Source organism: Petromyzon marinus, chromosome 21 (assembly GCF_048934315.1).
Source record: "Petromyzon marinus isolate PM22_M1 ecotype Great Lakes invasive population chromosome 21, UKy_Petmar_22M1.pri1.0, whole genome shotgun sequence".
Lineage (NCBI taxonomy): Eukaryota > Metazoa > Chordata > Hyperoartia > Petromyzontiformes > Petromyzontidae > Petromyzon > Petromyzon marinus.
In genome coordinates, this window is record NC_133687.1 from 12154676 (window position 1) to 12182652 (window position 27977).

The 27977-nt window shown below is 47.5% G+C and overlaps 1 protein-coding gene and 1 long non-coding RNA gene across 2 annotated transcripts in view; one reads left to right on the plus strand and one right to left on the minus strand.

The window, feature by feature from the left end:
• The window catches only part of LOC103091832 (scavenger receptor cysteine-rich domain-containing protein DMBT1), a 71148-nt gene extending 55507 nt beyond the window's left edge, over window positions 1-15641 (plus strand). Inside the window, exons 27-31 of the mRNA XM_032957929.2 lie at window positions 9806-9932; window positions 10298-10407; window positions 11410-11506; window positions 13724-13895; window positions 15163-15641. Of these exons, the coding sequence (XP_032813820.2) occupies window positions 9806-9932; window positions 10298-10407; window positions 11410-11506; window positions 13724-13895; window positions 15163-15338 (682 nt within the window). The 3' untranslated portion in view covers window positions 15339-15641. The remainder of the gene's footprint in view (window positions 1-9805; window positions 9933-10297; window positions 10408-11409; window positions 11507-13723; window positions 13896-15162) is intronic.
• Window positions 15642-22751: 7110 nt separating this feature from the next.
• The window catches only part of LOC116944405 (uncharacterized), a 39194-nt gene continuing 33968 nt past the window's right edge, over window positions 22752-27977 (minus strand). The window contains exon 4 of the long non-coding RNA XR_012942542.1: window positions 22752-25122. This is a non-coding gene — a long non-coding RNA (uncharacterized LOC116944405). The remainder of the gene's footprint in view (window positions 25123-27977) is intronic.

Below are 27977 nucleotides of genomic sequence, written 5' to 3' on the forward strand. Positions count from 1 at the left end.
TTGTTTACCGTACACACCTTGTTTACCGTACACACCTTGTGTACCATAAACACCTTGTTTACCATAAACACCTTGTTTACCGTAAACACCTTGTTTACCGTAAACACCTTATTTACCGTAAACACGTTGTTTACCGTAAACGCCTTGTTTACCATAAACACCTTGTTTACCATACACACCTTGTTTACCGTACACACCTTGTTTACCATAAACACCTTGTTTACCATAAACACCTTGTTTACCGTAAACACCTTGTTTACCGTACACACCTTGTTTACCATACACACCTTGTTTACCGTACACACCTTGTTTACCGTAAACACCTTGTTTACCGTACACACCTTGTTTACCATACACACCTTGTTTACCGTCAACGCCTTGTTTACCATAAACACCTTGTTTACCGTACACACCTTGTTTACCGTACACACCTTGTTTACCGTACACACCTTGTTTACCGTAAACACCTTGTTTACCGTAAACACCTTGTTTACCGTACACACCTTGTTTACCATAAACACCTTGTTTACCGTACACACCTTGTTTACCGTAAACACCTTGTTTACAGTAAACACCTTGTGTACCGTAAACACCTTGTTTACCATACACACCTTGTTTACCGTACACACCTTGTTTACCGTAAACACCTTGTGTACGGTAAACAAGGTGTTTACCGTACACACCTTGTTTACCATAAACACCTTGTTTACAGTAAACACCTTGTGTACCGTAAACACCTTGTTTACCGTAAACACCTTGTTTACCGTACACACCTTGTTTACCGTACACACCTTGTTTACCGTAAACACCTTGTGTACGGTAAACAAGGTGTTTACCGTACACACCTTGTTTACCATAAACACCTTGTTTACCATAAACACCTTGTTTACCGTAAACACCTTGTTTACCGTACACACCTTGTTTACCGTAAACACCTTGTTTACCGTACACACCTTGTTTACCGTACACACCTTGTTTACCATAAACACCTTGTTTACCGTAAACACCTTGTTTACCGTACACACCTTGTTTACCGTAAACACCTTGTTTACGGTAAACAAGGTGTTTACCGTACACACCTTGTTTACCGTAAACACCTTGTTTACCGTGAACACCTTGTTTACCATAAACACCTTGTTTACCGTTCACGCCTTGTGTACCGTAAACACCTTGTTTACCGTAAACACCTTGTTTACCGTGAACACCTTGTTTACCGTACACACCTTGTTTACCGTACACACCTTGTTTACCGTAAACACCTTGTTTACCGTACACACCTTGTTTACCGTACACACCTTGTTTACCATAAACACCTTGTTTACCGTAAACACCTTGTTTACCGTAAACACCTTGTTTACCGTAAACACCTTGTTTACGGTAAACAAGGTGTTTACCGTACACACCTTGTTTACCGTAAACACCTTGTTTACCGTGAACACCTTGTTTACCATAAACACCTTGTTTACCGTACACACCTTGTGTACCGTAAACACCTTGTTTACCGTAAACACCTTGTTTACCGTGAACACCTTGTTTACCGTAAACACCTTGTTTACCGTACACACCTTGTTTACCGTAAACACCTTGTTTACCGTAAACACCTTGTTTACCGTACACACCTTGTTTACCGTGAACACCTTGTTTACCGTAAACACCTTGTTTACCGTACACACCTTGTTTACCATAAACACCTTGTTTACCGTACACACCTTGTTTACTGTACACACCTTGTTTACCGTACACACCTTGTTTACCGTACACACCTTGTTTGTTTACCGTACACACCTTGTTTACCGTACACACCTTGTTTACCGTACACACCTTGTTTACCGTACACACCTTATTTGTTTACCGTAAACACCTTGTTTACCGTAAACACCTTGTTTACCGTAAACACCTTGTTTACCATAAACACCTTGTTTACCATAAACACCTTGTTTACCGTAAACACCTTGTTTATTGTAAACACCTTGTTTACCGTACACACCTTGTTTACCGTAAACACCTTGTTTACCGTAAACACCTTGTTTACCGTAAACACCTTGTTTACCGTACACACCTTGTTTACCGTACACACCTTGTTTACCGTAAACACCTTGTTTACCGTACACACCTTGTTTACCGTACACACCTTGTTTACCGTACACACCTTGTTTACCGTACACACCTTGTTTACCGTACACACCTTGTTTACCGTAAACACATTGTTTACCGTAAACACCTTGTTTACCGTAAACACCTTGTTTACCGTAAACACCTTGTTTACCGTAAACACCTTGTTTACCGTAAACACCTTGTTTACCGTACACACCTTGTTTACCGTAAACACCTTGTTTACCGTAAACACCTTGTTTACCGTAAACACCTTGTTTACCGTACACACCTTGTTTACCGTAAACACCTTGTTTACCGTACACACCTTGTTTACCGTAAACACCTTGTTTACCGTACACACCTTGTTTACCATACACACCTTGTTTACCGTAAACACCTTGTTTACCGTATACACCTTGTTTACCGTACACACCTTGTTTACCGTAAACACCTTGTTTACCGTACACACCTTGTTTACCGTAAACACCTTGTTTACCATAAACACCTTGTGTACCATAACACCTGTTTACCATAAACACCCTGTGTACCGTAAACACCTTGTTTACCGTAAACACCTTGTTTACCATACACCTTGTTTACCTTACACACCTTGTTTACCATAAACACCTTGTTTACCATACACACCTTGTTTACCGTACACACCTTGTTTACCGTAAACACCTTGTTTACCGTACACACCTTGTTTACCGTACACACCTTGTTTACCGTACACACCTTGTTTACCGTACACACCTTGTTTACCGTAAACACCTTGTTTACCGTAAACACCTTGTTTACCGTACACACCTTGTTTACCGTACACACCTTGTTTGTTTACCGTACACACCTTGTTTACCGTACACACCTTGTTTACCGTACACACCTTGTTTACCGTACACACCTTGTTTACCGTAAACACCTTGTTTACCGTAAACACATTGTTTACCGTAAACACCTTGTTTACCATAAACACCTTGTTTACCATAAACACCTTGTTTACCGTAAACACCTTGTTTATCGTAAACACCTTGTTTACCGTACACACCTTGTTTACCGTAAACACCTTGTTTACCGTAAACACCTTGTTTACTGTAAACACCTCGTTTACCGTACACACCTTGTTTACCGTACACACCTTGTTTACCGTAAACACCTTGTTTACCGTACACACCTTGTTTACCGTAAACACCTTGTTTACCGTACACACCTTGTTTACCATACACACCTTGTTTACCGTAAACACCTTGTTTACCGTACACACCTTGTTTACCGTACACACCTTGTTTACCGTACACACCTTGTTTACCATAAACACCTTGTGTACCATAAACACCTGTTTACCATAAACACCTTGTGTACCGTAAACACCTTGTTTACCGTACACACCTTGTTTACCATACACACCTTGTTTACCTTACACACCTTGTTTACCATAAACACCTTGTTTACCATACACACCTTGTTTACCGTACACACCTTGTTTACCGTAAACACCTTGTTTACCGTACACACCTTGTTTACCGTACACACCTTGTTTACCGTACACACCTTGTTTACCGTACACACCTTGTTTACCGTACACACCTTGTTTACCGTAAACACCTTGTTTACCGTACACACCTTGTTTACCGTACACACCTTGTTTACCGTACACACCTTGTTTACCGTACACACCTTGTTTACCGTACACACCTTGTTTACCGTAAACACCTTGTTTACCGTACACACCTTGTTTACCGTACACACCTTGTTTACCGTAAACACCTTGTTTACCGTGAACACCTTGTTTACCGTACACACCTTGTTTACCGTAAACACCTTGTTTACCGTACACACCTTGTTTACCGTAAACACCTTGTTTACCGTACACACCTTGTTTACCATACACACCTTGTTTACCGTAAACACCTTGTTTACCGTATACACCTTGTTTACCGTACACACCTTGTTTACCGTAAACACCTTGTTTACCGTACACACCTTGTTTACCGTAAACACCTTGTTTACCATAAACACCTTGTGTACCATAACACCTGTTTACCATAAACACCCTGTGTACCGTAAACACCTTGTTTACCGTAAACACCTTGTTTACCATACACCTTGTTTACCTTACACACCTTGTTTACCATAAACACCTTGTTTACCATACACACCTTGTTTACCGTACACACCTTGTTTACCGTAAACACCTTGTTTACCGTACACACCTTGTTTACCGTACACACCTTGTTTACCGTACACACCTTGTTTACCGTACACACCTTGTTTACCGTAAACACCTTGTTTACCGTAAACACCTTGTTTACCGTACACACCTTGTTTACCGTACACACCTTGTTTGTTTACCGTACACACCTTGTTTACCGTACACACCTTGTTTACCGTACACACCTTGTTTACCGTACACACCTTGTTTACCGTAAACACCTTGTTTACCGTAAACACATTGTTTACCGTAAACACCTTGTTTACCATAAACACCTTGTTTACCGTAAACACCTTGTTTACCGTAAACACCTTGTTTATCGTAAACACCTTGTTTACCGTACACACCTTGTTTACCGTAAACACCTTGTTTACCGTAAACACCTTGTTTACTGTAAACACCTCGTTTACCGTACACACCTTGTTTACCGTACACACCTTGTTTACCGTAAACACCTTGTTTACCGTACACACCTTGTTTACCGTAAACACCTTGTTTACCGTACACACCTTGTTTACCATACACACCTTGTTTACCGTAAACACCTTGTTTACCGTACACACCTTGTTTACCGTACACACCTTGTTTACCGTACACACCTTGTTTACCATAAACACCTTGTGTACCATAAACACCTGTTTACCATAAACACCTTGTGTACCGTAAACACCTTGTTTACCGTACACACCTTGTTTACCATACACACCTTGTTTACCTTACACACCTTGTTTACCATAAACACCTTGTTTACCATACACACCTTGTTTACCGTACACACCTTGTTTACCGTAAACACCTTGTTTACCGTACACACCTTGTTTACCGTACACACCTTGTTTACCGTACACACCTTGTTTACCGTACACACCTTGTTTACCGTACACACCTTGTTTACCGTACACACCTTGTTTACCGTACACACCTTGTTTACCGTACACACCTTGTTTACCGTACACACCTTGTTTACCGTACACACCTTGTTTACCGTACACACCTTGTTTACCGTACACACCTTGTTTACCGTAAACACCTTGTTTACCGTGAACACCTTGTTTACCGTACACACCTTGTTTACCGTAAACACCTTGTTTACCGTACACACCTTGTTTACCGTACACACCTTGTTTACCATACACACCTTGTTTACCGTACACACCTTGTTTACCGTAAACACCTTGTTTACCGTGAACACCTTGTTTACCGTACACACCTTGTTTACTGTAAACACCTTGTTTACCGTACACACCTTGTTTACCGTACACACCTTGTTTACCGTACACACCTTGTTTACCGTAAACACCTTGTTTACCGTGAACACCTTGTTTACCGTACACACCTTGTTTACCGTAAACACCTTGTTTACCGTACACACCTTGTTTACCGTACACACCTTGTTTACCGTACACACCTTGTTTACCGTACACACCTTGTTTACCGTACACACCTTGTTTACCTACTACCTTGTTTACCGTACACCTTGTTTACCGTACACACCTTGTTTACCGTACACACCTTGTTTACCGTACACACCTTGTTTACCGTACACACCTTGTTTACCATGAACACCTTGTTTACCGTAAACACCTTGTTTACCGTACACACCTTGTTTACCGTACACACCTTGTTTACCGTACACACCTTGTTTACCGTACACACCTTGTTTACCTACTACCTTGTTTACCGTACACACCTTGTTTACCGTACACACCTTGTTTACCGTACACACCTTGTTTACCGTACACACCTTGTTTACCGTGAACACCTTGTTTACCATACACACCTTGTTTACCGTACACACCTTTTTTACCGTACACACCTTGTTTACCGTACACACCTTGTTTACCGTAAACACCTTGTTTACTGTACACACCTTGTTTACCGTAAACACCTTGTTTACCGTACACACCTTGTTTACCGTAAACACCTTGTTTACCGTACACACCTTGTTTACCGTACACACCTTGTTTACCTACTACCTTGTTTACCGTACACACCTTGTTTACCGTACACACCTTGTTTACCATTAACACCTTGTTTACCGTACACACCTTGTTTACCATTAACACCTTGTTTACCGTACACACCTTGTTTACCGTACACACCTTGTTTACCGTACACACCTTGTTTACCGTAAACACCTTGTTTACCGTACACACCTTGTTTACCGTAAACACCTTGTTTACCGTACACACCTTGTTTACCACTCGCTTAAAGCTCCATGGCGCAGTCCGCAACCTCCATTTAAAATTGGAATCATCGAGAATATTCTATATAAATAAAGCGCTCTACCTAGCATTTACCTGTTATGAACCTTTTTCATCTGTAGTAGTACCCCAGTAATTACCCTGTAATCGGGTAATTTGTATGGGGTAAGGGTAAAAGGTAGGGTAAAAGTAGGCTCGTTGCTTTTACCTTTTACCTTACCTTGCCGAGGCCTATGTGTAGGCAACCATCTTACACTCCACTGACCAATGAGCTCTAAGCACGTCTTCGAGCACGGACATTTGTTCAACCGATGTTTGTATTACCATGTTTTTTTTTATTCTTCCTTGAGCCGGCTTTGTCGATACCACCCGGGGTAGCAAATGTTCAGTAATTTTGATGAAGGATTTCTATCACTCGAGTTTCCATCTACTATACGAGACTGTATTCGCTCTTTTACGAGAAAAAAACGCCGTTGAAGGGTACCATAGTATTCCATAGTAAACATGGCTGACATTGCACCAACGTTGGCTCAACATCAACCAACGTTGGCTCAACGTTTGCATCGCCTTAAAGAGAATATCACTTGGGGAGGGTGTGTAGAAGCACGTGACATTAAACACGCGTGTAATATGAAAATACAGTACGCATGTTGAACTTCTTTTACAAAGTACGTAGCCAATCGTGCTAATCGGAGGTGCGGCAGGTCAACTAAACACAAAACGCAGTTCTAATAAAAGAGTTGTTCATTTAGATAGCTCCAGTGGCTTCCTAATAAGGGGCCGTCCATAAATGACGTCACGCACCTAGGGGAGGGGGGTCAGACATTTGGGACAATGTGTGATGAGGGGGGGGGGGTGAGAAATGTGACGTCACATCAAAATGCGCAACTTTAAATAAATATAGAATTAAATTTTGATTTAAAGCTTTCGTGACTGCAGTAATTCATATTCTAAGTTTTTTCGGTAAAGTCACGTTGAAGAGAAACAACAAAATAACAAAATATATATAAAACAATAAAAAAATTCTCACGACGTTTCGACCATAACTCAAACGGTCATCTCTTCAACGTGACTTTACCGAAAAAACTAAGAATATGAAATATAGAATTGTTATAACGACACTAATTGTTATAACAACACTCCTACAACATCAGAGTGCAGCGCCACATTGAATACGCACTACAATGACAATAGTTTAAAGCGATTTGAACCGTAAGATTAATTCCTGCAGTCACGAAAGCTTCGAACCAAGTTTAAACCGCCTCTACGGGGAGGTATAAGGTCTGTATCTTTGTGTCTGTCTTTGTGTTGTCTTGTGTTGTCTTGTGTTGTCTAAGTGTTGTCTCTGCTTGTGTATCTGCATTTGTGTCTGTGCTTGGATTTGTTTATCTGTGTTGTCTCTGCCTATGTGTGGGTCTTGGTGCTTCTGAGTGTTTGCTGCCTTGCTCTACTTTGCTCTATGCATACCTCATGCTAAAATGTCCCATTGTCTCTCAGCCTTGCCTTCTCATGCTAATATGTCCCATTGTCTCTCAGCCTTGCCTTCTCTGCCTATTTAAGGCGACTTCACTGTGCTTGTACCTGTGCTGGTCCGCTCTACTTGAATGTCTATGTGTGTGTGTGCCGTCTGTATCTTAAATTTCATACTTAGCTTGCAATTTAGCAATCTTTGAAATAGCGTAATCAACCAGGCTATGCGTTAATTGTATTTTGACCGACCGTCTGTGTTGCTTTACATGGTTTCCAAATTCTGCTAAACTCTGTCTGTCTGGTATGCTTCTCTCTCTGTGTCCCCTGTTGTATCTGTGTTAGTTCCCCCTACTTGGGTGTCTGTATATACATCTGGGGTTATGTGTTTCCCCTCTCTCGTAAATTTAGCTCTTCTGTACCTGATGATGGCTGCTTGTGTTGCAACCGAAACGTCGTACGCTATTATGTTATTTTATTATTTCTTACTTATACGTGACTTTACCGAAAGAACCAAAGATTAACGATTTGAAACACGTTTTATTTTCAAAATGGAAATATGGTTTGGGGGGGGGGGGTCAAAAATCGTCCAAAATCGCGTGACGTCATTTATGGACGGCCCCTCAGACATAAAGGGTGTCTATAAAAAAGGCAAGATATACGCTCAGCTTATCTGCCAATTGTGACTACTGCCCATAGATGATAACCGGTGAGATTTACCACCACAGGCAATGGCGGAGCCAGGATGTTCAGGTAGGGGGGCAACCCCTCCAGCACTGAAAAATGATAGAGGAGTTGTTAGTAAGTAAAGACTTGTTAGTAAGTAAGGACTTGTTAGTAAGGAGTTGTTAGTTAGTAAGGAGTTGTTAGTAAGGAGTTGTTAGTGAGTAAGGAGTTGTTAGTAAGTAAAGAGTTGTTAGTAAGGAGTTGTTAGTTAGTAAGGAGTTGTTAGTAAGTAAAGAGTTGTTAGTAAGGAGTTGTTAGTAAGTAAAGAGTTGTTAGTAAGGAGTTGTTAGTGAGTAAGGAGTTGTTACTAAGTAAGGAGTTGTTAGTAAGGACTTGTTGGTGAGTAAGGAGTTGTTAGTGAGTAAGGAGTTGTTTGTAAGGAGTTGTTAGTAAGTAAGGAGTTGTTAGTATATAAGGAGTTGTTAGTAAGTAAGGCGTTGTTAGTAAGTACTTGTTAGTAAGTAATGAGTTGTTAGCAAGTAAGGACTTGTTAGTGATTAAGGAATTGTTCGTGAGTAAGGAGTTGTTAGTAAGTAAGGAGTTGTTAGTAAGGAATTGTTAGTAAATAAGGAGGTGTTAGTAAGTAATGAGTTAGTAAGTAAGGACTTGTCCCTTGCTTTTTGTCCGACGCGTGTGCGGCGATGGTACAGTCATCGATCGAGGGTCGAATTCGAACCGCGTTGTGTGATCGGCATCGCGCTCGCTGAAGGTGTCGATGCCTTCAGGGAAGTCGTGGACTCTGTATACACAACTGTGCACAATTCTGTGAGTCACTTATAACTGCTTTGCCGTTACTTATTGTCAATTATGGACTCAGACTATTGTTCTATCATCTCATAGAGTCCCTGGCACGTAGTAATATGCTACACAGTAGCAGTGGGGGGTCGCAAAATGCCGATTTATTACTAACAAACCCCACTGATCTGATCGAAAATAAGGATTTCGATCGAATCATTGGGGGGGGGGCGTGCCCCCCCCCCCCGCCAGTGAGTCCACAGGTGGTACCGCCCCACCCGCCTTGGGCACGTCAAATGATGGCTCTGTGGGGCGATTCGCATCGTCCCTGCACAGCACAACCACTAACTGCCTTCCACCCTTGCTGCAGGGTGCAGGACGAAGTCAGCATGGGACTCTTCGATCTACGGGTGCGCTTCTACATGAACCAATTCTTCCACCAGCCCATCTACTCCTACCCGTACGACGTCGAGCTGGGAGAGCCTCTCTACGCCGAGGTGAGAAGGGCCGAGGTTGAGAACGAGTGGGGTGACGGGGGGGGGAGGAGACGTCAGCGGTGGGTAGAGAAGTGTTCTCCATTGCAGGTCCCGTGGGCCCCGATAGCCTTTAGTGCTGCCCGTGATGTGCGGCTCCCAGCAGTACAAAATGTGAAAACACCACCCCCCCCCCAGCCGCCCCCCCCCCACCCAATCGTGCGGCTGTCAAATGCCCCAATGGTTTCAAATGCGTGGCGGCCCTCAAACTCGTGAAGTGTCATCAGCCAAAGTGCCGAGACCCTGGGGGTAAGAGAGGGAAGAAGTTGTCGTCGTCGCGATTTCGGCCGACGACGACGACGAAGAATCGCGTTGCGTCTCTGTGGCAGGTGGCGCTGACCTCGGCGGCCAGGGACCTTCAGCTCTTCCTGGAGACGTGCAAAGTCTCGCCCTACCCGGGAGCGCCGGACAGCGCCTCCTTTTTCCTGCTCCAGAACGGGTGCGTGCACATGGCTCTCTCCCGTCGCGCGACTTGACCTGGTCGGCGTTGAGCGAATGCAGAATTTCAGGCAATGCGAGTGATTGCGATTTAAAATCGCAGTGGTCCAATCCTTCTCCGCGGTTTTTGTTTCATATTAAATATCAGCACTTCCGAAAGGCCACTTAATTGTAAAGCTGACGGTGCAATTCTGCAATAAGTTCGCGGAATTGTTTTCTGTTCATCCAGCAGGTTAGCCTCTGTACCTGGATTGATGTGCTGCTGTTGCTGCTGCTATATTGAGAGTATTTGGCTGCTATAAATTTCCGCGTGTTAAGTCACTTCGTTGAGCTGTCATTCGTAGTGAGGTTGCTTCTGAAAAAGAGCTACGTAGCTCAGTGAGCCTTAGCTGATTAAAAAAAAAAGACAAAGAGTTGCCAGTGGCGCACAAATAACAACAACAACAAAAACACCTCAACGGCATTCGTCAATTCCACCGCTCTCAAAAGTGAAAAGGCAAAAAACAATGAACGGGATGAAGTTCTGGGCGGTGGCCGTTCTCCCGTTAAGTCACGTGACGTCCGCGTAACCACGCCCCACCCTAAACTCCGCCCCTCGCGCCCACTGTGAAAACAGACGCTGCTCTCCCGTCACTCACGGATGCGATTCAGGGGAGCGCGGCGATTGGCCAGACGGTCACGCGTTGTGACGCGCGTGTATTCTCGTTAGAGCGGCGTCGACGACAAATGCCATCATCTTGTTATTTGTGCAGCACGGGCAAAACACGGCAGCAATTATTTTTTCGGGTGTCGTTTGTAAGCAACGAGACGTCCGCTTTGAAGCAGAGAGATCTCGACCAGGCTCATTATTTTACACGCGACGTTTTTTTTTCATCTCCCCCTCTTACGGGCAGTGGTATTGGCAAAACGAGTTCACTCTTTTCGCTACCCGAGACGAGGACTATTTGCGAGGCCAACCCGCCGCCGCCGTGTGTGTGTGTGTGTGTCTGGTCGGATCATGCAGGTGCCGCGTTGACCCCTCCTACAGCGACTACAACAGCGGCGTCAACGACCGGCGGCGCTTCAGCTTCGACAGCGTGGAGTTCTTCGTCGGCGCGCAGGTGCGGCGCGAGTTTTTGGCGACGGCTATTGGTCAACGGGTAGAATTAGATGCGACATGGTGGCATTGGAATCCGGGTACGCCCGTCCCTCCGGACGTGTGTGTGTGTTTGCGGCAATCCGCTGGAGCGAAATTTGAATAAAAACTCTGCACGACCCCAAGCTTCAAGTTCGATGCCAACCTCCGTTTTAAGTGAATCCGTAAATCGACTCTCACCCCCCCCCCCCCCACAAATCACGTAACTTCTGTGTGGTCACATACCACTATAACCCCCCCCCCCCCACTCTCCCCGCCACCTCCTGTGAAAACAGACGGTGTTCCATGCATCAGCGTCGATCCCCTTAAGTAGCACCTCCCTCTCCCGATTCATTTTCTCTCGTTTCCCCATTAATTTCCCATCCTTTTCCTCAAGTTTCCCATTAACGATCATCTCTCCTGCCCTTCTCGTTCCCTTTTCATTTTCCATTCATTAGATCATTGATTCTACTCCCTTTACTGTGATGTGGCACAGGTAAATAGTTGCCACTGACCTCGCGATAATCGGGATATCAGTAAAAACCTTGGGTTGCGAGCATAATTCGTTCCGGAAACGTGTTTGTAATCCAAAGCACTCGTATATCAAAGCACTCGTATATCAGTTGTGATCACGTGACGCTCGGCAGACAAAGCGTATACGTACTACTCGTATTTGTAAAACCTCGCTGGTTTATCAAATTAATATTTATTTAAACATGTTTAGCTCGTCTTGCAAAACACTCGCAGACCAAGTTACTCGCAATCCAAGGTTTTACTGTATAATGAAAAGACAAAGTTGTCTCTAAAAGGCTCCTTGTGACAACACCAGAAGACATCATGATGAACTAAAACCAATTTATAAAAGCACAAAAGTAGCACTGTTAGTCACCGTCAAACAATGCGAGATATTTCAGATATTGAAACCAAGTGGTTTAAACAATCTCCAGTCTCCTCGAATCTGTCTATTGATAAATGAACCAGTGAACATTCACTACTTCTGCACTGGAGTAGAAACCACAGATTTGTGAGGGTACACAGGACAGGGGTTTCAGTTAAAATACTGGTCATAGGTCAGACAGACACTCTGAAAACCAGTGAACACGATGAGGTGGTCCCTGACAGCTGTACCTGGATGGATGATGGTGTGATCCCTAGCAGGTGTACCTAGAGTGATGATGACGATGATGATGATGGTGAAGACGATGATGATGGTGAAGACGATGATGATGATGATGGTGAAGACGATGATGATGATGGTGAAGATGATAATGATGGTGAACACAATGAGGTGGTCCCTGACAGCTGTACCTGGATTGATGATGCTGTGATCCCTAGCAGGTGTACCTAGAGTGATGATGATGGTGAAGACGATGATGATGATGATGGTGAAGACGATGATGATGATGGTGAAGACGATGGTGAAGACGATGATGATGATGATGGTGAAGACGATGATGATGATGTCCCTGGCAGGTGTACTTGGAGTGATAATGATGATGATGGTGAAGACGATGATGATGATGCTGACGATGTCCCTGGCAGGTGTACGTAGAGTGATGATGATGATGACGATGTCCCTGGCAGGTGTACCTAGAGTGATGATGATGATGACGATGACGATGTCCCTGGCAGGTGTACCTAGAGTGATGATGATGATGACGATGACAATGTCCCTGGCAGGTGTACCTAGAGTGATGATAATGATGATGATGATGACGATGTCCCTGGCAGGTGTACCTAGAGTGATGATGATAATGATGATGACGATGTCCCTGGCAGGTGTACCTAGAGTGATGATGACAATGATGACGATGTCCCTGGCAGGTGTACCTAGAGTGATGACGATGTCCCTGGCAGGTGTACCTAGAGTGATGATGATGATAACGATGACGATGTCCCTGGCAGGTGTACCTAGAGTGATGACGATGATGACGATGTCCCTGGCAGGTGTACCTAGAGTGATGACGATGATGACGATGTCCCTGGCAGGTGTACCTAGAGTGATGACGATGATGACGATGTCCCTGGCAGGTGTACCTAGAGTGATGACGATGATGACGATGTCCCTGGCAGGTGTACCTAGAGTGATGACGATGATGACGATGTCCCTGGCAGGTGTACCTAAAGGTGATGACGATGATGACGATGTCCCTGGCAGGTGTACCAAGAGTGATGATGATAACGATGACGATGTCCCTGGCAGGTGTACTTGGAGTGTTCGGTGCGCGTGTGCAACGTCTCGGACTGGGGCTCGCGGTGCCGTCGAGGCTGCTTGCGGGGATCGCGGGCGGCACGCGACCTCGGGGAGGCGCGTCACGCCGACCACTCCGTCGACCTGTCCCAGGGCCCCATCAGGCTGCGCAAGACTGGCAGAGGTCAGAGCCCTGGTCCCGTTGTCGCCGCAAGCTCGACCATCCACACGAGGCGTGTCCGGTTGAACCCTGGCAGTCCTCCGAGTTTTGCCGATTGTTGCGGTGATTCGCGATTCGAGCCCCGTGGCCGCCCCGGTTAGTACTGCGGGTTTTGCAAGCTGTGAAACTACACAACGACTGCTTCAGAGTGGATATTAAAGTGTCCGTCACGTTTTGATTTGAAGCTTTCGTGGCTGCAGGAATCCCACACTCTTTGGTTCTTTCGGTAAAGTCACGTAGGGTAGAAAAAATAATAATAAGAGATCACGACGTTTCCGATCGCCACACAAGCAATCGTCACCGAAGAAGCAAAGAGTATGTATGTCATGTTATTCGAAAGGATAGGCCATGTGTAAGAGGCCAAATAGATACATCTGCCATTTTTATTAAATTACCTGAAGATTGCTCAATGAGTAAAACGCGTAGCAATCACCGCCCCCATACTGTGAACTTTACTAGGACCATGCTGTACAAATGGTGGGTTAAATCAAACGGGAGGAAAAAGTCTGCCATTTGCCTCCCCATTTACCTCCGATGATCTTGCCATCTACTAGGACACGTGCAATGTTCAAAACGAAAGACTTTTGTTACCAGTGTGGGAATAGATAAGGCTTCCAGGTGAGGTCGTCTAGGCCCTGAGAGAAGAGGTTGTCAGTAATGGCATTAAAACCAGGGGGGTTTTTTTTCATATCGTGAAATAAAGAGACTTCGTATTGTTGTACTTAAGAGGCCGTCAATGTACTGGCTTGTCTGCCTTGTGCTTTCTTTGCTACAGCTGGTGCGTCCAATTCTGCTTCTGATGCATCTTTTTCCTACTGCTGCTTCTTCTCCTGTCATACATTTGCGACTGTTAGTGCCGCTATTCTGCTGTCACTGCCCTCCCCGCTGTTGCCGATATCCCTACCATTGCTACGGCTGCTGTAGCCTCCAAGCAACTTTCACCTACGTGCCCCTACGTGGGAGGTCACCGATTCTCCTGTGCAGTCACCATGGTCCGAATCTCCCTTGAGCCCTGCCATCAGTGCTATCGACTCCTTGTGCCTGGTCGAGGTCAAGACGCGTGGCGACAATGATGTCGTCGGCCCACCCACCGACCGAATCTCTCCACTCGATGTTTAAGCGCGCCGGTTTTTTTTACACAGCATCTCAAGGATGCGATCGCATTTTTTTTGCACGTTTCATGAATTCACTTTGCATTGCATACTCCCCCTCCCCCCACCCCCCACTACAGCCTCCCTGGAGGAGCATGGTAGCGCTGGGCTGCCTGGCTGGACGGGCATGGTGTACGCCCTGGCTGCCACCCTGGCCGTCAGCGCCGTCTGCGTGGCTGCCGTGAAGATCTACCGGCTCCGCGCCGGAAAGATCCAATACCAACCGCTCGTCGCCACCGATGCCTTCACAACCTGATGAGCTGCACAATTATATTCACAGTCGTAGTGAAAAAGTTGAAGTGCTCGATTCAATTCACGGACGAAGCTAGAACATTGGTATGTCGATTAATTTCAAAGAGCCGTGTTCTTCAAATGATTTGTCAGGCATTTTAATCTCGGATTTTTTTTGTTAATGCCAGTTGTTTTTATTAATGCCTTTCTCTGTTCGTAATCATGTAGTTAGGGTTGTGGCTTTCATCCTTGAACACTGCACATGCAGATCAACGCTTGAGTGATTCTTTGTATTGGGAGATATATTTAATAAATGGCTGAAGTTCAAGTGACGTTGCGTGCTCCTTCTGGATATTGGGGCTGGAGGTTCGTCCAAAGCGTCTCGTCAGCGACACTCTTTGGTTCCTTCGGGAATTTCACGTGGGTATAAAATACCTTTAATCACGACGTTTCGATTGCAACACAAGCAATCATCATCAGGTGGGAAAACCACAGCAAGAAAAATTACAGCAAGAAAAAAGTTTATTGCTGTGGATTTTCCCACCTGATGATGATTGCTTGTGTTGCAATCGAAACGTCGTGATTTAATTTATTTTCTACCCACGTGATTTTACCGAAAGAACCAAAGCGTATGGATCCCTGCAGTCACGAAAACTTCAAATCAGCTTTTCCCTCACCTGGGATTGAGTCATCATCACCGGTGTGGAATACAAGCTTCCACAGAGAACCACCCATCAACAAGGAGGACATTGTCCGTGGGAAAACAGCCGCCCAAAGACGCGACCCAACACTGTTTGTTTAGAATTACTCGTAGATATATTTAGACACTTTTTTTTAAGTCCACGTTTGTTCACTTTGCAGAGAATGTCGTGCAAGCAATCTGTATCGGTCATGAAAAGCCACTTTCCGTTTCCCATCGTTTCTGAACTCGATCATCGTTTCCATGGGACAGCCATCGTCAGCGATGGTCATCAGTGATGATAATGATGACCTCATTAATGGACACACAACGATCTCTCTCGAACCGGAAGAGAGGTGTTCTGCATGGAATCGCTTGCGACGCTGCGTGGTGTGCTGGCGTTTATATTCTTTAGCCGCAGGATAATATTGCTTCCGGCGAAATGTTGCGTGTCAAGCACATTGGTGCATTGCTCCTCAATGCTCAGTTCACACAACGTGATTAAATCGGTGCCCATCACTTGCTACATGTGGATTAGAAACGTGGACATTGAGCAAAAAAATTGCTCAAAAGGCTCAAGTAGCAGGAAAATAATAATTGAGAGGTGCATGGCTAACCTAGAATGTCTGTGCGAGACGGAAGGAACACGTGGATTAGAGATCATAACGCAAGTTTAGCCTAAGGGTGGCGACTACGCACGTGACCTGTAATCCAGCACTGTGGACGCGAGGGTTGATGGACCACACACAAATTTGGCAAAAACTTCCCGTGGGGTTGGGGAACTGCAATACACTGGCCCGCCAGCAGAGGGCAGCACAATAAAGTTAACAAAAAGTCGACTCAACCTTGCCGTGTGTTTTCAGTTTTTTCATTTATTAGGTACCAGCTGTACTACCCGGCTTCGCCCGGGACTTGGATCCACCACGCCCGGCCGCCTTTGTCTCCCCAATGGCAATGTTCACTCACCACAGCAGTTACTCGTTTGAGGCTGAGTCGACCTAGGGGAGGCCCAGAAGCGGTTGAAATAATCGTCACCGGTGGTGGCAGTGAGCGGGAATGCATTATTGAGCTCCCCCCCCCCCCACCAAAAAAAAAGTCTATTTTTATAATTTGTGCATGGTGTACAGTCTGGAAAGTACCCACATGGCAAATGTCCAGTTGTTGCATGTCGGGAAGTACGCTAAACATTTTGAACAGACACACATTCACAACTTTGCCTTTTATATATATGGAGATAACCCTGTGAGCCATGCGGCTCTTGACTCGGGTGCAAACCACAACAAAACAAAAACAAGAAACATCTTAAAGTGACTACATCCTGGGAAAAACAACAGCAAGTCTTCCAGAAAAAAAAAAAACACCGCATTTCAACGCTGTGTGCTAAAAATCCCAGTGGGATGCAATGTGTTGGGTAGTGTTACCCCCCCCCCCTTCGCATGCGTAGGTTGCCGACACGTGCACCAGTTTGCTCCCACATGTAAACGCTCATTAAATTTGCCGATAAACCCTCAGTACATAGAGGACTGCAGAGCTTGGGCAATTATTGGAGCCAGCTCAGCGCGTGGATAGACCCAAATGTTGCGGGACAGTGGCAGCGCAGCGTTGCAAGGTTGACATTCATATTAAAGACGTACTTTTTTAACTAAAGAAAAATTCACACCTGTCAACCCGTACGGTTTACCCCGCATTCTTGTACGGGGAAATTGCGTTTTGAGGTCCATACGGCGTGCAGCCGTTTCAATACGGGCAAAACAAACGTTTTGTTTGTGTTTCTCCCCTTGTGTGATGGGACTTTGTAGGATGAACCTTGAGATTTATAATGGTCAGGGGTGTGAAAAGTGGAGTTGAGAACGAGGGGTTCAGAGGCCAGGGCGCCATCCACGGAGATGGGGCAATGAATGTTCGGGGCACCAGGACGACGAGATTCTGGTACTCTTCATGAAGTAACATGCGGTGGTGCCCATTACGTAATTGCATGACAGCAATGATGTCTTTGTTATTGCATTCCGTCGTTACCTCCGCACGCGGCTGCTGATCTCAGACGCGACTCTGCCGTCGCTATTCTTTGAAATCTAGAACAGGGGTGGTGTCACACGTGGTGCCACACGTGGTGCCACACGTGGTGCCACACGTGGTGTCACACGTGGTGTCACAGGTGGTGTCACAGGTGGTGTCACAGGTGGTGTCACAGGTGGTGTCACACGTGGTGTCACACGTGGTGTCACACGTGGTGTCACACGTGGTGTCACACGTGGTGTCACAGGTGGTGTCACAGGTGGTGTCACACGTGGTGTCACAGGTGGTGTCACAGGTGGTGTCACAGGTGGTGTCACAGGTGGTGTCACACGTGGTGTCACACGTGGTGTCACACGTGGTGTCACAAGTGGTGTCACACGTGGTGCCACACGTGGTGCCACACGTGGTGTCACAGGTGGTGTCACACGTGGTGTCACACGTGGTGTCACAGGTGGTGTCACAGGTTGTGTCACAAGTGGTGTCACAGGTGGTGTCACACGTGGTGTCACAGGTGGATAGACCCAAAATGATGACGCTTCACAACGACGATTTGAGACGAGCAAGCAATGGGCTGCAGAATTTCGAGTTCACACGAGCGATTGCAGGGACAGCCTGAAGGCTTGCGGTTAGAAGCGCTATTCAGCATCATGGTGGCTGCCGATGGTAATCCCAGCTCCTGAAGGCATGAAGATGAGTGGCGATTGGAGCAGCAATTGGGGGAACCTTCGGGGCCAATAGCAGCAGCCCCAAAATGAGAAGCCCGCAAGGAGGTGCAAGCAGTCACTGATGAGAGTGATGGACAGCGAGTGCAACCACGTGTACAGATATAATCTAAACATCACAGCAGGAGCAATAAGGAAGGCGCGATAGCCATTTAGGATGCCTTGGAAGCGTACTTCAGGCCTGCAACAACAACGACAACAAAAATGTGATTCGTGAAAGATTCGCGTTTGGATGCCGCAAGCAGCAGGAGGAGGAAGAAGAAATCGAATCAATTGACAGCTTCGTCGCGCGGCCGAGAGCAGTAACGGAGCGAGTTGTGGCTCACTGAAAGCGGAGATTGTCCGGGACAAGTTCGTTCTCGTCGGGACCAATGAGAGCGCACACAGCCGTCTTCTCGGAGAGCGTGGTCTGTGCTGGCGTGTACAGCGCCCACAAAGTGCCGCACACAGCAAAAAAAAAACACGCGCGCAAGCCGTGGAGCAGGACACCACAGCAAGACGCGACAGATCGAGAGCATCGACACAGCCAGCGAACAGCAAAAGGCGTGAGCCAAAGCAGCTGTTCTTCCTGCCAGGCCTACAGCGTGCAATTGCTGTTGCGATGTACACATGCCGGCAAAGGGGCCGTCCATAAATGACGTCACGCACCTAGGGGGAGGGGGGGGCGTCAAACATTTATGACGAGAGGGGGGGGTTGAGAAATGTGACGTCACATAAAAATGCGCAACTTTAAATAAATATAGACGACACGTTCTATTTAATTAAATAGACTTTTTAATAAATGTTTTCTCCTACATCAGAGTGCAGCGCCACATTAAATACGAACTACAATGACCAATAGTTTAAAGCGATTTGAAGCATGTTTTATATATTTTTTGGGGGGGGGGGGGGGGCAGAGCTTTGTGACGTCATATTTGAGTGGTGGGGGGGGGTCTGACTTTTTCTGACGAAGGGGGGGGGATCAAAAATCGTCCAAAATCGCGTGACGTCATTTATCGACGGCGCCAACGAGCAGCGTCCACCAGTATACGGGGGACAGGCGTGTGTGTACGTCGCTTGTCCAAGCCACGACGTCGCTTGTCCAAGCCACGACGTCGCTTGTCCAAGCCACGACGTCGCTTGTCCAAGCCACGACGTCGCTTGTCCAAGCCACGACGTCGCTTGTCCAAGCCACGACGTCGCTTGTCCAAGCCACGACGTCGCTTGTCCAAGCCACGACGTCGCTTGTCCAAGCCACGACGTCGCTTGTCCAAGCCACGACGTCGCTTGTCCAAGCCACGACGTCGCTTGTCCAAGCCACGACGTCGCTTGTCCAAGCCACGACGTCGCTTGTCCAAGCCACGACGTCGCTTGTCCAAGCCACGACGTCGCTTGTCCAAGCCACGACGTCGCTTGTCCAAGCCACGACGTCGCTTGTCCAAGCCACGACGTCGCTTGTCCAAGCCACGACGTCGCTTGTCCAAGCCACGACGTCGCTTGTCCAAGCCACGACGTCGCTTGTCCAAGCCACGACGTCGCTTGTCCAAGCCACGACGTCGCTTGTCCAAGCCACGACGTCGCTTGTCCAAGCCACGACGTCGCTTGTCCAAGCCACGACGTCGCTTGTCCAAGCCACGACGTCGCTTGTCCAAGCCACGACGTCGCTTGTCCAAGCCACGACGTCGCTTGTCCAAGCCACGACGTCGCTTGTCCAAGCCACGACGTCGCTTGTCCAAGCCACGACGTCGCTTGTCCAAGCCACGACGTCGCTTGTCCAAGCCACGACGTCGCTTGTCCAAGCCACGACGTCGCTTGTCCAAGCCACGACGTCGCTTGTCCAAGCCACGACGTCGCTTGTCCAAGCCACGACGTCGCTTGTCCAAGCCACGACGTCGCTTGTCCAAGCCACGACGTCGCTTGTCCAAGCCACGACGTCGCTTGTCCAAGCCACGACGTCGCTTGTCCAAGCCACGACGTCGCTTGTCCAAGCCACGACGTCGCTTGTCCAAGCCACGACGTCGCTTGTCCAAGCCACGACGTCGCTTGTCCAAGCCACGACGTCGCTTGTCCAAGCCACGACGTCGCTTGTCCAAGCCACGACGTCGCTTGTCCAAGCCACGACGTCGCTTGTCCAAGCCACGACGTCGCTTGTCCAAGCCACGACGTCGCTTGTTCAAGCCACGACGTCGCTTGTTCAAGCCACGACGTCGCTTGTTCAAGCCACGACGTCGCTTGTTCAAGCCACGACGTCGCTTGTTCAAGCCACGACGTGGGGAAACGCCACAGCTCAGTGATGTGGAAGCAGTGGCAGGCGATTCATGGGGTTCAAGAACCACCTCGCAACGTTCATGCCATGCTTTCTCTTTGGTTCTTTCGGTAAACGTCGTGAGAATTTTGTTGTCTTATTTTCTTATTTTATTCTCATTCTACGTGACTTTACCGAAAGAACCAAAGAAGATGAATCCTTACAGTCACGAAAGCTTTAAATCGAAATTTCTTTCGGTAAAGTCACGTGGGTATAACATACAAAATAAATTAAATCACGTTTTCGATTGCAACACAAGCAATCATCATCGGGTGTGACTACAGCAAGAACACGTTTAGCTGAGTTTTACCACACCTGATGATGATTGCTTGTGTTGCAATCGAAACGTCGTGATTTAATTGTTTATTTTATACCCACGTGACTTTACCGAAAGAACCAAAGAGTATGGGTTCTTGCAGTCACGAAAACTTCAAATCTAGAATCGTGCAATGCTTTTGAGAAATGCGCTCCCTTGGGGATTCTCGATAGGAGGCAGTCTGACGCTGGCTTACAAAGCAGTGCAGGAAATAAAGGGCCGGAATCTCAAAGTACCTCACCCGGTACGCAAATATATAGACCCTAACGCCTCTATATTTGGAGTTTGCACATTCTCCTCGTGGTCGCGTTAAATTTTCTCCAGGTCCTCCGGTTTTTACCTCCACATTTAAACACACACACACACACCTGGGTTTTTTTGTACATAGCTATGATTTCCATAAGCGCCTTCGTTGAGCCGTCAAAAGGCCAGGTCGCTTCTGCAAAATTGCTATTTAGCTCAGTGGGCCTTGTAAAAGCTGCTAGTATAGTCTCAGTGAGCTCTCGTGTGGGTGCTCTACGGATTGCGACATCGAAGAACCACGAGCGAGGACGGCCACAGGTCAACGACGCCTTCATTCGACGCCGAATCGCAGTTTCATTTGTGGGCCACCGCCATCCTGGACCTGGCCACCGCTATCCCGGCCCTGACCACCGCCATCCTGGCCCTGACCAACGCCATCCCGGCCCTGGCCACCGACATCCCGGCCCTGGGCCACCGCCATACTGGCCCTGGCCACCACCATCCCAGCCCTGGCCACCGCCATCCTGGCCCTGGGCCACCACTCGCAAGCGACGTAAAAAGCCCTGCCCATTGCCTTGGGCGTTTCGCCCACCCGGTCCTGCCAATTGCTCGGTGGTCCCAGCTGCTCATTCCTCTGCCGGGCCCCGTGGCAGGCGGCGGTGGTGGCCGCCTCACCACGAGTGCAAGGAAAGAGCCAAGACTCCCAGCTGCCCGTGGGGGCCCACGAGGTCGCTAAACTGATTAAGCGCGTGGACTAAATTCTAAATGGTTTAACTTTTTTTTTTATCAGGTAAGACCCACTGAACTATATAGCTCTATTACAGAAGCTGCCTGGCCACAAATGAAAACTCCATTATGAAGTGGCTTATCAAGTGGAAATATATAGCAGCCAAATACAGGGGGTCCCCAATAGGTTCGGGACCAGAAATTGGGACTTGAGACGTCTAACGAGGAATGTCCCCATAACAGCAACCAAAATATGTATTGTACATGTAAACTAACGCAATGTGCACATTTATAAGCCATTGAGGTTTTTTTTTAACTTTAAATAGCAATTATACTTAACACTTTATTTAAAAAACATTTTTAGGAGCATTTCGAGGCTGCCCTGTACACGTTTAAGTGTTATTTTTTGAAAAGTGGAATTTTTAGCAATGACTCAAACATAACAGTAAACACAATTTTAAAACAGCATTTTATTAAAATAAGACTTCACCATAACCAATCATTTTGATCTTACCTCGAGTGGATGAGTTGTGCTGAAGGGTTGCGACGGTATTGAGCGATCAAGTCGGCGCAGATCAACAACGACCACTCGCTACGTGTAGGCGAGAACATGGATGGCAGCGATGACTGCGCATGTGAGAAATCCCAGTTGTCCACAGGACGTCCTCGCCCCCCCCCACCGCCAAACAGAGTTCAGCCGAACCAAGTCCAAAACGACAGTCGAAAAACAATCGTCACCGGTGTGTTGGCCGCGAGTGGACAGCGAAGGCCGGGTCGCCGGGTTAACCGCTATGCACCACGCGCGACGCGAGTGCGAAGCAACGTATATCGAGGACCACCTGCACACTAAACGCGTGTTTCTAAATGTGGAGGGGGGGGAACATGCAAACCTACTATACAGGCACCAGGGTCGGGATTGAATCCATGACCTGTATACCAGGCGACGTAGTTGGATTAGTTAGAACCCTGGTGCAGCGTGTGGAGTCTTAAATGTTTGCAAGTCCACACGTAGACACCAATTTATAGTGGTACCTGTTGATGTACATCTTGTTCATTGCCACGTGGGCACACTTGGAGGTAGACACCAGCTTCATGTCATGCGCGTAGTCATAGAACGACACTCGAATACACAAAAACCGTCCATACAATCGGCCAGTCATTGTAAGTTGGCACCGAAATTTCGCAAGGAAAAACGTATTCACCATTGTCTAAGTAAATATACGAGCCCTCGTCATATTCATAAAGCTGGGGGCATTGCAGCAGTTACCTGGGATTGCGTCACCACACACACACCATCAGCTCCAAGAGTAATTGCCAATGTCATCAGAGCAGCTCGCCACATTTGAAATGTAGCACCATGGAAGATGTTGCCGCATCTACCTCTCCGCAAGAGAAAACCTCGCATGGGGAGCTGGACACCGCTGTTTATTGTGGGCGTCCACAAACACATGCGTTAAATTTCGATTTTAAAGCTTTCGTGACTGCAGGGATTCATCTTCTTGGTTCTTTCGGTGAAGTCACGTAGAGTGGAAAACAAAATAATAAAGATGATAATAAAACATAATAAAATTATCACGACGTTTCAGCCACAACACAAGTAGCCGTCTTCAGGTGAATGAACAGGACTGTCCAGAAGACAGCGCTCGAATGAACATTTCCAAGCAAGGATCGCGTCTTTCAAGATGTGTGGGCGGAATTAACATGAACTAGCATGTTACCCAGCACCACCACCGGATCGGAGGAGGGTGGAGGCTGGGCGGAAAGAAAGGGAAGGTCAAAGAGCAGCCAAGGTGCGCTGCTCTGTCCTGTGTTGCGTTGTAACGCTGCTATAAACTGGACTACTATACAGTACAATATTATACATTCTAATTTAAACTACACGGTATAATATATCCATAGACAAAATTCCACCTTTGAATTATACAATGCGTTACTATACACTACCCTATACTTTAGACCATAACGTAATACTTGTAACATTACACTGTCTTATTCTATCAATCAACCCTACTATATACCACAATGCTGTATATTCACTATACAATTACGATACTACATATATAGTATCGCATATATTATTTCCACTCTACGTGACTTCACCGAAAGAACCAATTAGATAAATACATGCGTTGTTTAGTCGCAGTGGCGGAAGCAAATATGGCATAAATTATTTTGCGACACGTGACCCGACAGATCCATCGGGCAGCTACATCCATGTCGCTCTGTGGTGGATGTAAACGTCAGTACATTAGCAACGTCATTGAAGCAGTTTAAATCACGTAGCAAACAATACTAAACACAACGGTTCGGAATGTGACAATGCGTAATGTTGTGCACAGAAGTTAACCCATCCACATTAAACCACCTCGGCTCAACCCCGCTTAGCTGCCCAAGATCCAATGCGATCCGGAACATCCGGGGTGATTTGAACACAGGTGCTGTGGATGTTATTGAACCGCCCATAATTATTTCAAAAAATGTGAATGCAATGCGTAAATGGACATTTATTGAATGCGCAAAAAAACCGCACGCGCAGCTCCGGTCTTCAATTTTATTTCCCGACAAACGTGGACGTCATTTCGTAAGGACGGGGAGGGGAGGGCACTTCACAGCGCCTCCGGCATAGACGAACTCCTTCCTCCTCTTCCCACCACTTCCTCCTCCTCATCATCGCTGCTGCTGCTGCTGCATGCTCCCCACCGCACAGCAGCAGCACGAAATACTGGAATCGCAGAGTTCACACTCCAATATTTACGTGCTGCTACGGTGCAGGGGAGACGATGGGGGTGGGGGGTGGGGCAGGGGCGGTGGTCCCCGAGTCTTCTAAAGCAGAAACAACAAAAGCGAATCGTGAGCGACACAAAACAATGAAACCACTTAAATCAAAACCAGCAGCAGCAGCATCTATTGTCGCACTGCACTTCTAGACTCTCACGTCCAACGATGCCCGTGCCTTCACAAACCCGCACCGGCCAGCGTGAAGTATGGTCAAGTAACTCCACCACGACGTGGAGAAGGCCATCATCCAGCAGTGGATTTTCAAAAAGGGCTGGTACACACGCAAACAACTTTTATTGGAACACGGGGGGGGGGCTTAATAGGGGAGCCGTTATAGCTGCCTCTCGGCACGAACAGCGCCTTTCCTCCCTCGTTTCACGCGGGGCGCAGCAGAAACGTCTGTGCCGTGAGCTCCGTTCCCAGTCTGGGGTTGATCTGGGTTTCAGCGAGCGTCGCCAATCACAGACGACTTACAACAACAAACAACAACAACAACTTCTTCCCAAGTAGCTACGAAAATAAATGCTCCTCTAGAGATTTCACCAGGACCCCCCTCACCCACTCCTTTCCAACCCCCCCCACCCCCACCTTCTCTCCCCAGCCCCATGGCAGCACTGATCGTGGGCCGCCGCGGTGATTTGCGGTGAACATTCCACGGGTGATTTATCTTCCGTGTAATGAGGCAGCAGGCCAGAGGCCCAAGCGAATGCTGAGTAAGCGCACGTAGCCGCAATCCGTACTGCGGCGCGTTCCTGGACCACGGACGGACGTGTGGGAGGGAGACAGAGATGGGGCCCCCATGACGTTATCGTTTCTGTAATCTTCATGCATCGCTGGCTTTTTTTTTTGCATTGAACGTAGTAATCCCCCCGTATTTTATGGGGAGAACTCCCTGCCAAGAACATACATCTGGTAATCCTGCGCAACATTTCTTTCCAAGCTCTGACTGCTGATGAGACCCAGGTCAAAACCGATCCAGAGTTTACTTTCTGAAAACAAATGCTTCGGATTAGAAAACATTTGAATTTATACGGGGAGATGCAGAACGGTTCTGCTTAGGTCGCACGTGGGCATTTTATTCGTCTGTTAAAACTTTCCAGACGATAATGCCAAGACCGCGTGTCGCACGGCACCCAGGCCGTGCCTTCCAGGGGGGTTTAAATCAAAAGCGATTATGATTGATGGCGCTTTAGTGATACCAGTTGGTGCACACGATTAATAAATGTGGATCGTGATGGCGTACATTTACATTGGAGGTTATTTCACAATTCACTGTTGGCGATTTAAAAGATGCGGGAACATATCCCATCGTAGGTGGTGCCAACAACTTGGAACACTCGTGTGCGCTCTGGGCCAGTGGCCTAATGACGCCCGCGGTTATACTCAACGAAACGAGACGAACCGCGCCGTGGGGGTTCAGACGAATCGTCAGACGATGACAATGAGTGTGGTTGGCGGTGGGCAGGGAGCGGGGGTAGGAGGGCGGATGGCGGGGGATACGGGGGGGGGGGGCGGAAGGGGGGACTGAGGGGGCCCACGTCACGGTTCTCATCTGGCCCAGACTCGACTCCAGCTCCATCTCGCACGTGCGTAGAATTTATTTTGCAAAGCCTGCAGCGAAACGGCTGAGTCACGTTGGGGAAATGTGCTCAGTCATGGCCCCCGCGAGCGAGCCAAGCTGCCCACGCTGCACCGCAGCAGCAGGGGGCATTGGTAGTGGCGGCAGCGGCGGCGTGCCAGGGAAAATGACCTGGCTCTCATTACGGGGGTGTACGGTGGGCGGAGTGAACGAACACTCACCACCGCCAACGTCCAGTGTCGCGATTCGGGGGTTCGAGCATTGATTGTACCACGTCTCGTTTTCAACGTCTCACTTCAATTGCTTGCGACTCTTCGTTTGCCTGCCAAGTGTGTACAGCCATCGTTTTATTTCAATTCGCCCCAATGAGACGCACGTTACCCGCATCGTCATCTTCGTCATCCAAGACCACTCCGCTTCCCCAAGCTGCCGCTGCCACCGGCGCCTCCTCCTCACGGTCCTGCGATGCTACGATCCACCCAGCCGCTGCCGATCGCTGCATCTCGACGGTGGACGTCCTCTCGAGCGTGCTCCCTTCGACTGACACTCCCGGTAGTTAAGTCTTGGACACCGGCCATAATCCCTTCTAACAGAGTGTCCTGCCCAAGTCCACTTACTTTTCTTCAGCAGTCACTATAAAGCTCTCAAACTCTCTCGGTGCAATCCCAAGAACACGCCTCTCGAGCATGATTTCAAATGGACATTGTCACGATGAGCCATTTTCGGGCCATTGGACTCGAGAATCATTTTGTTTATCTCCGATCTCACTAAATCCGGCGTCCCTTCATCTCTGTGCGAAGCGTTACTTGGCGAGTCACACTGCCAGCAAGTCTGCGGGGGAGACCGCTGACGACCCCCCCCCCCCGATGCCCCCACGTGAGGGTTTTACTTGCGTCACCTGCGCCGCACATGGCTCAATTTCGAAATGGCCAAGGTGTAACGGCACGCGTCGCCACGCGTAAGCGCAGGCAAGGCTCTGCGCCAGAGCCAGGCAAGGCTCTGCGCCACTGCATCCAAATGAGCATTTTGTGCTTGAATCGGCTCGAAGTCCGTTATTGCCGTAGTCACCGAATTATAAAAAGGCGCTCCGGACAGGAAAGGAGGACTTGGAAGAGGGTGGAATGCCCACGCTTTACCCCACCACGCACAACCTACCGATTAGCCAACTGGGGTGTATCCGGACGATGCCGGGTGGACTGTTTAATTACCAGGTTTACAATTCACTCCTATCCCTACTCGCAGGAGGAAAATAGCATTGTACATTTCCTCGAATAGAATGCGTTTCAAAGTCAAAGTTCTTCTATCAAACAACCGGCAGTGA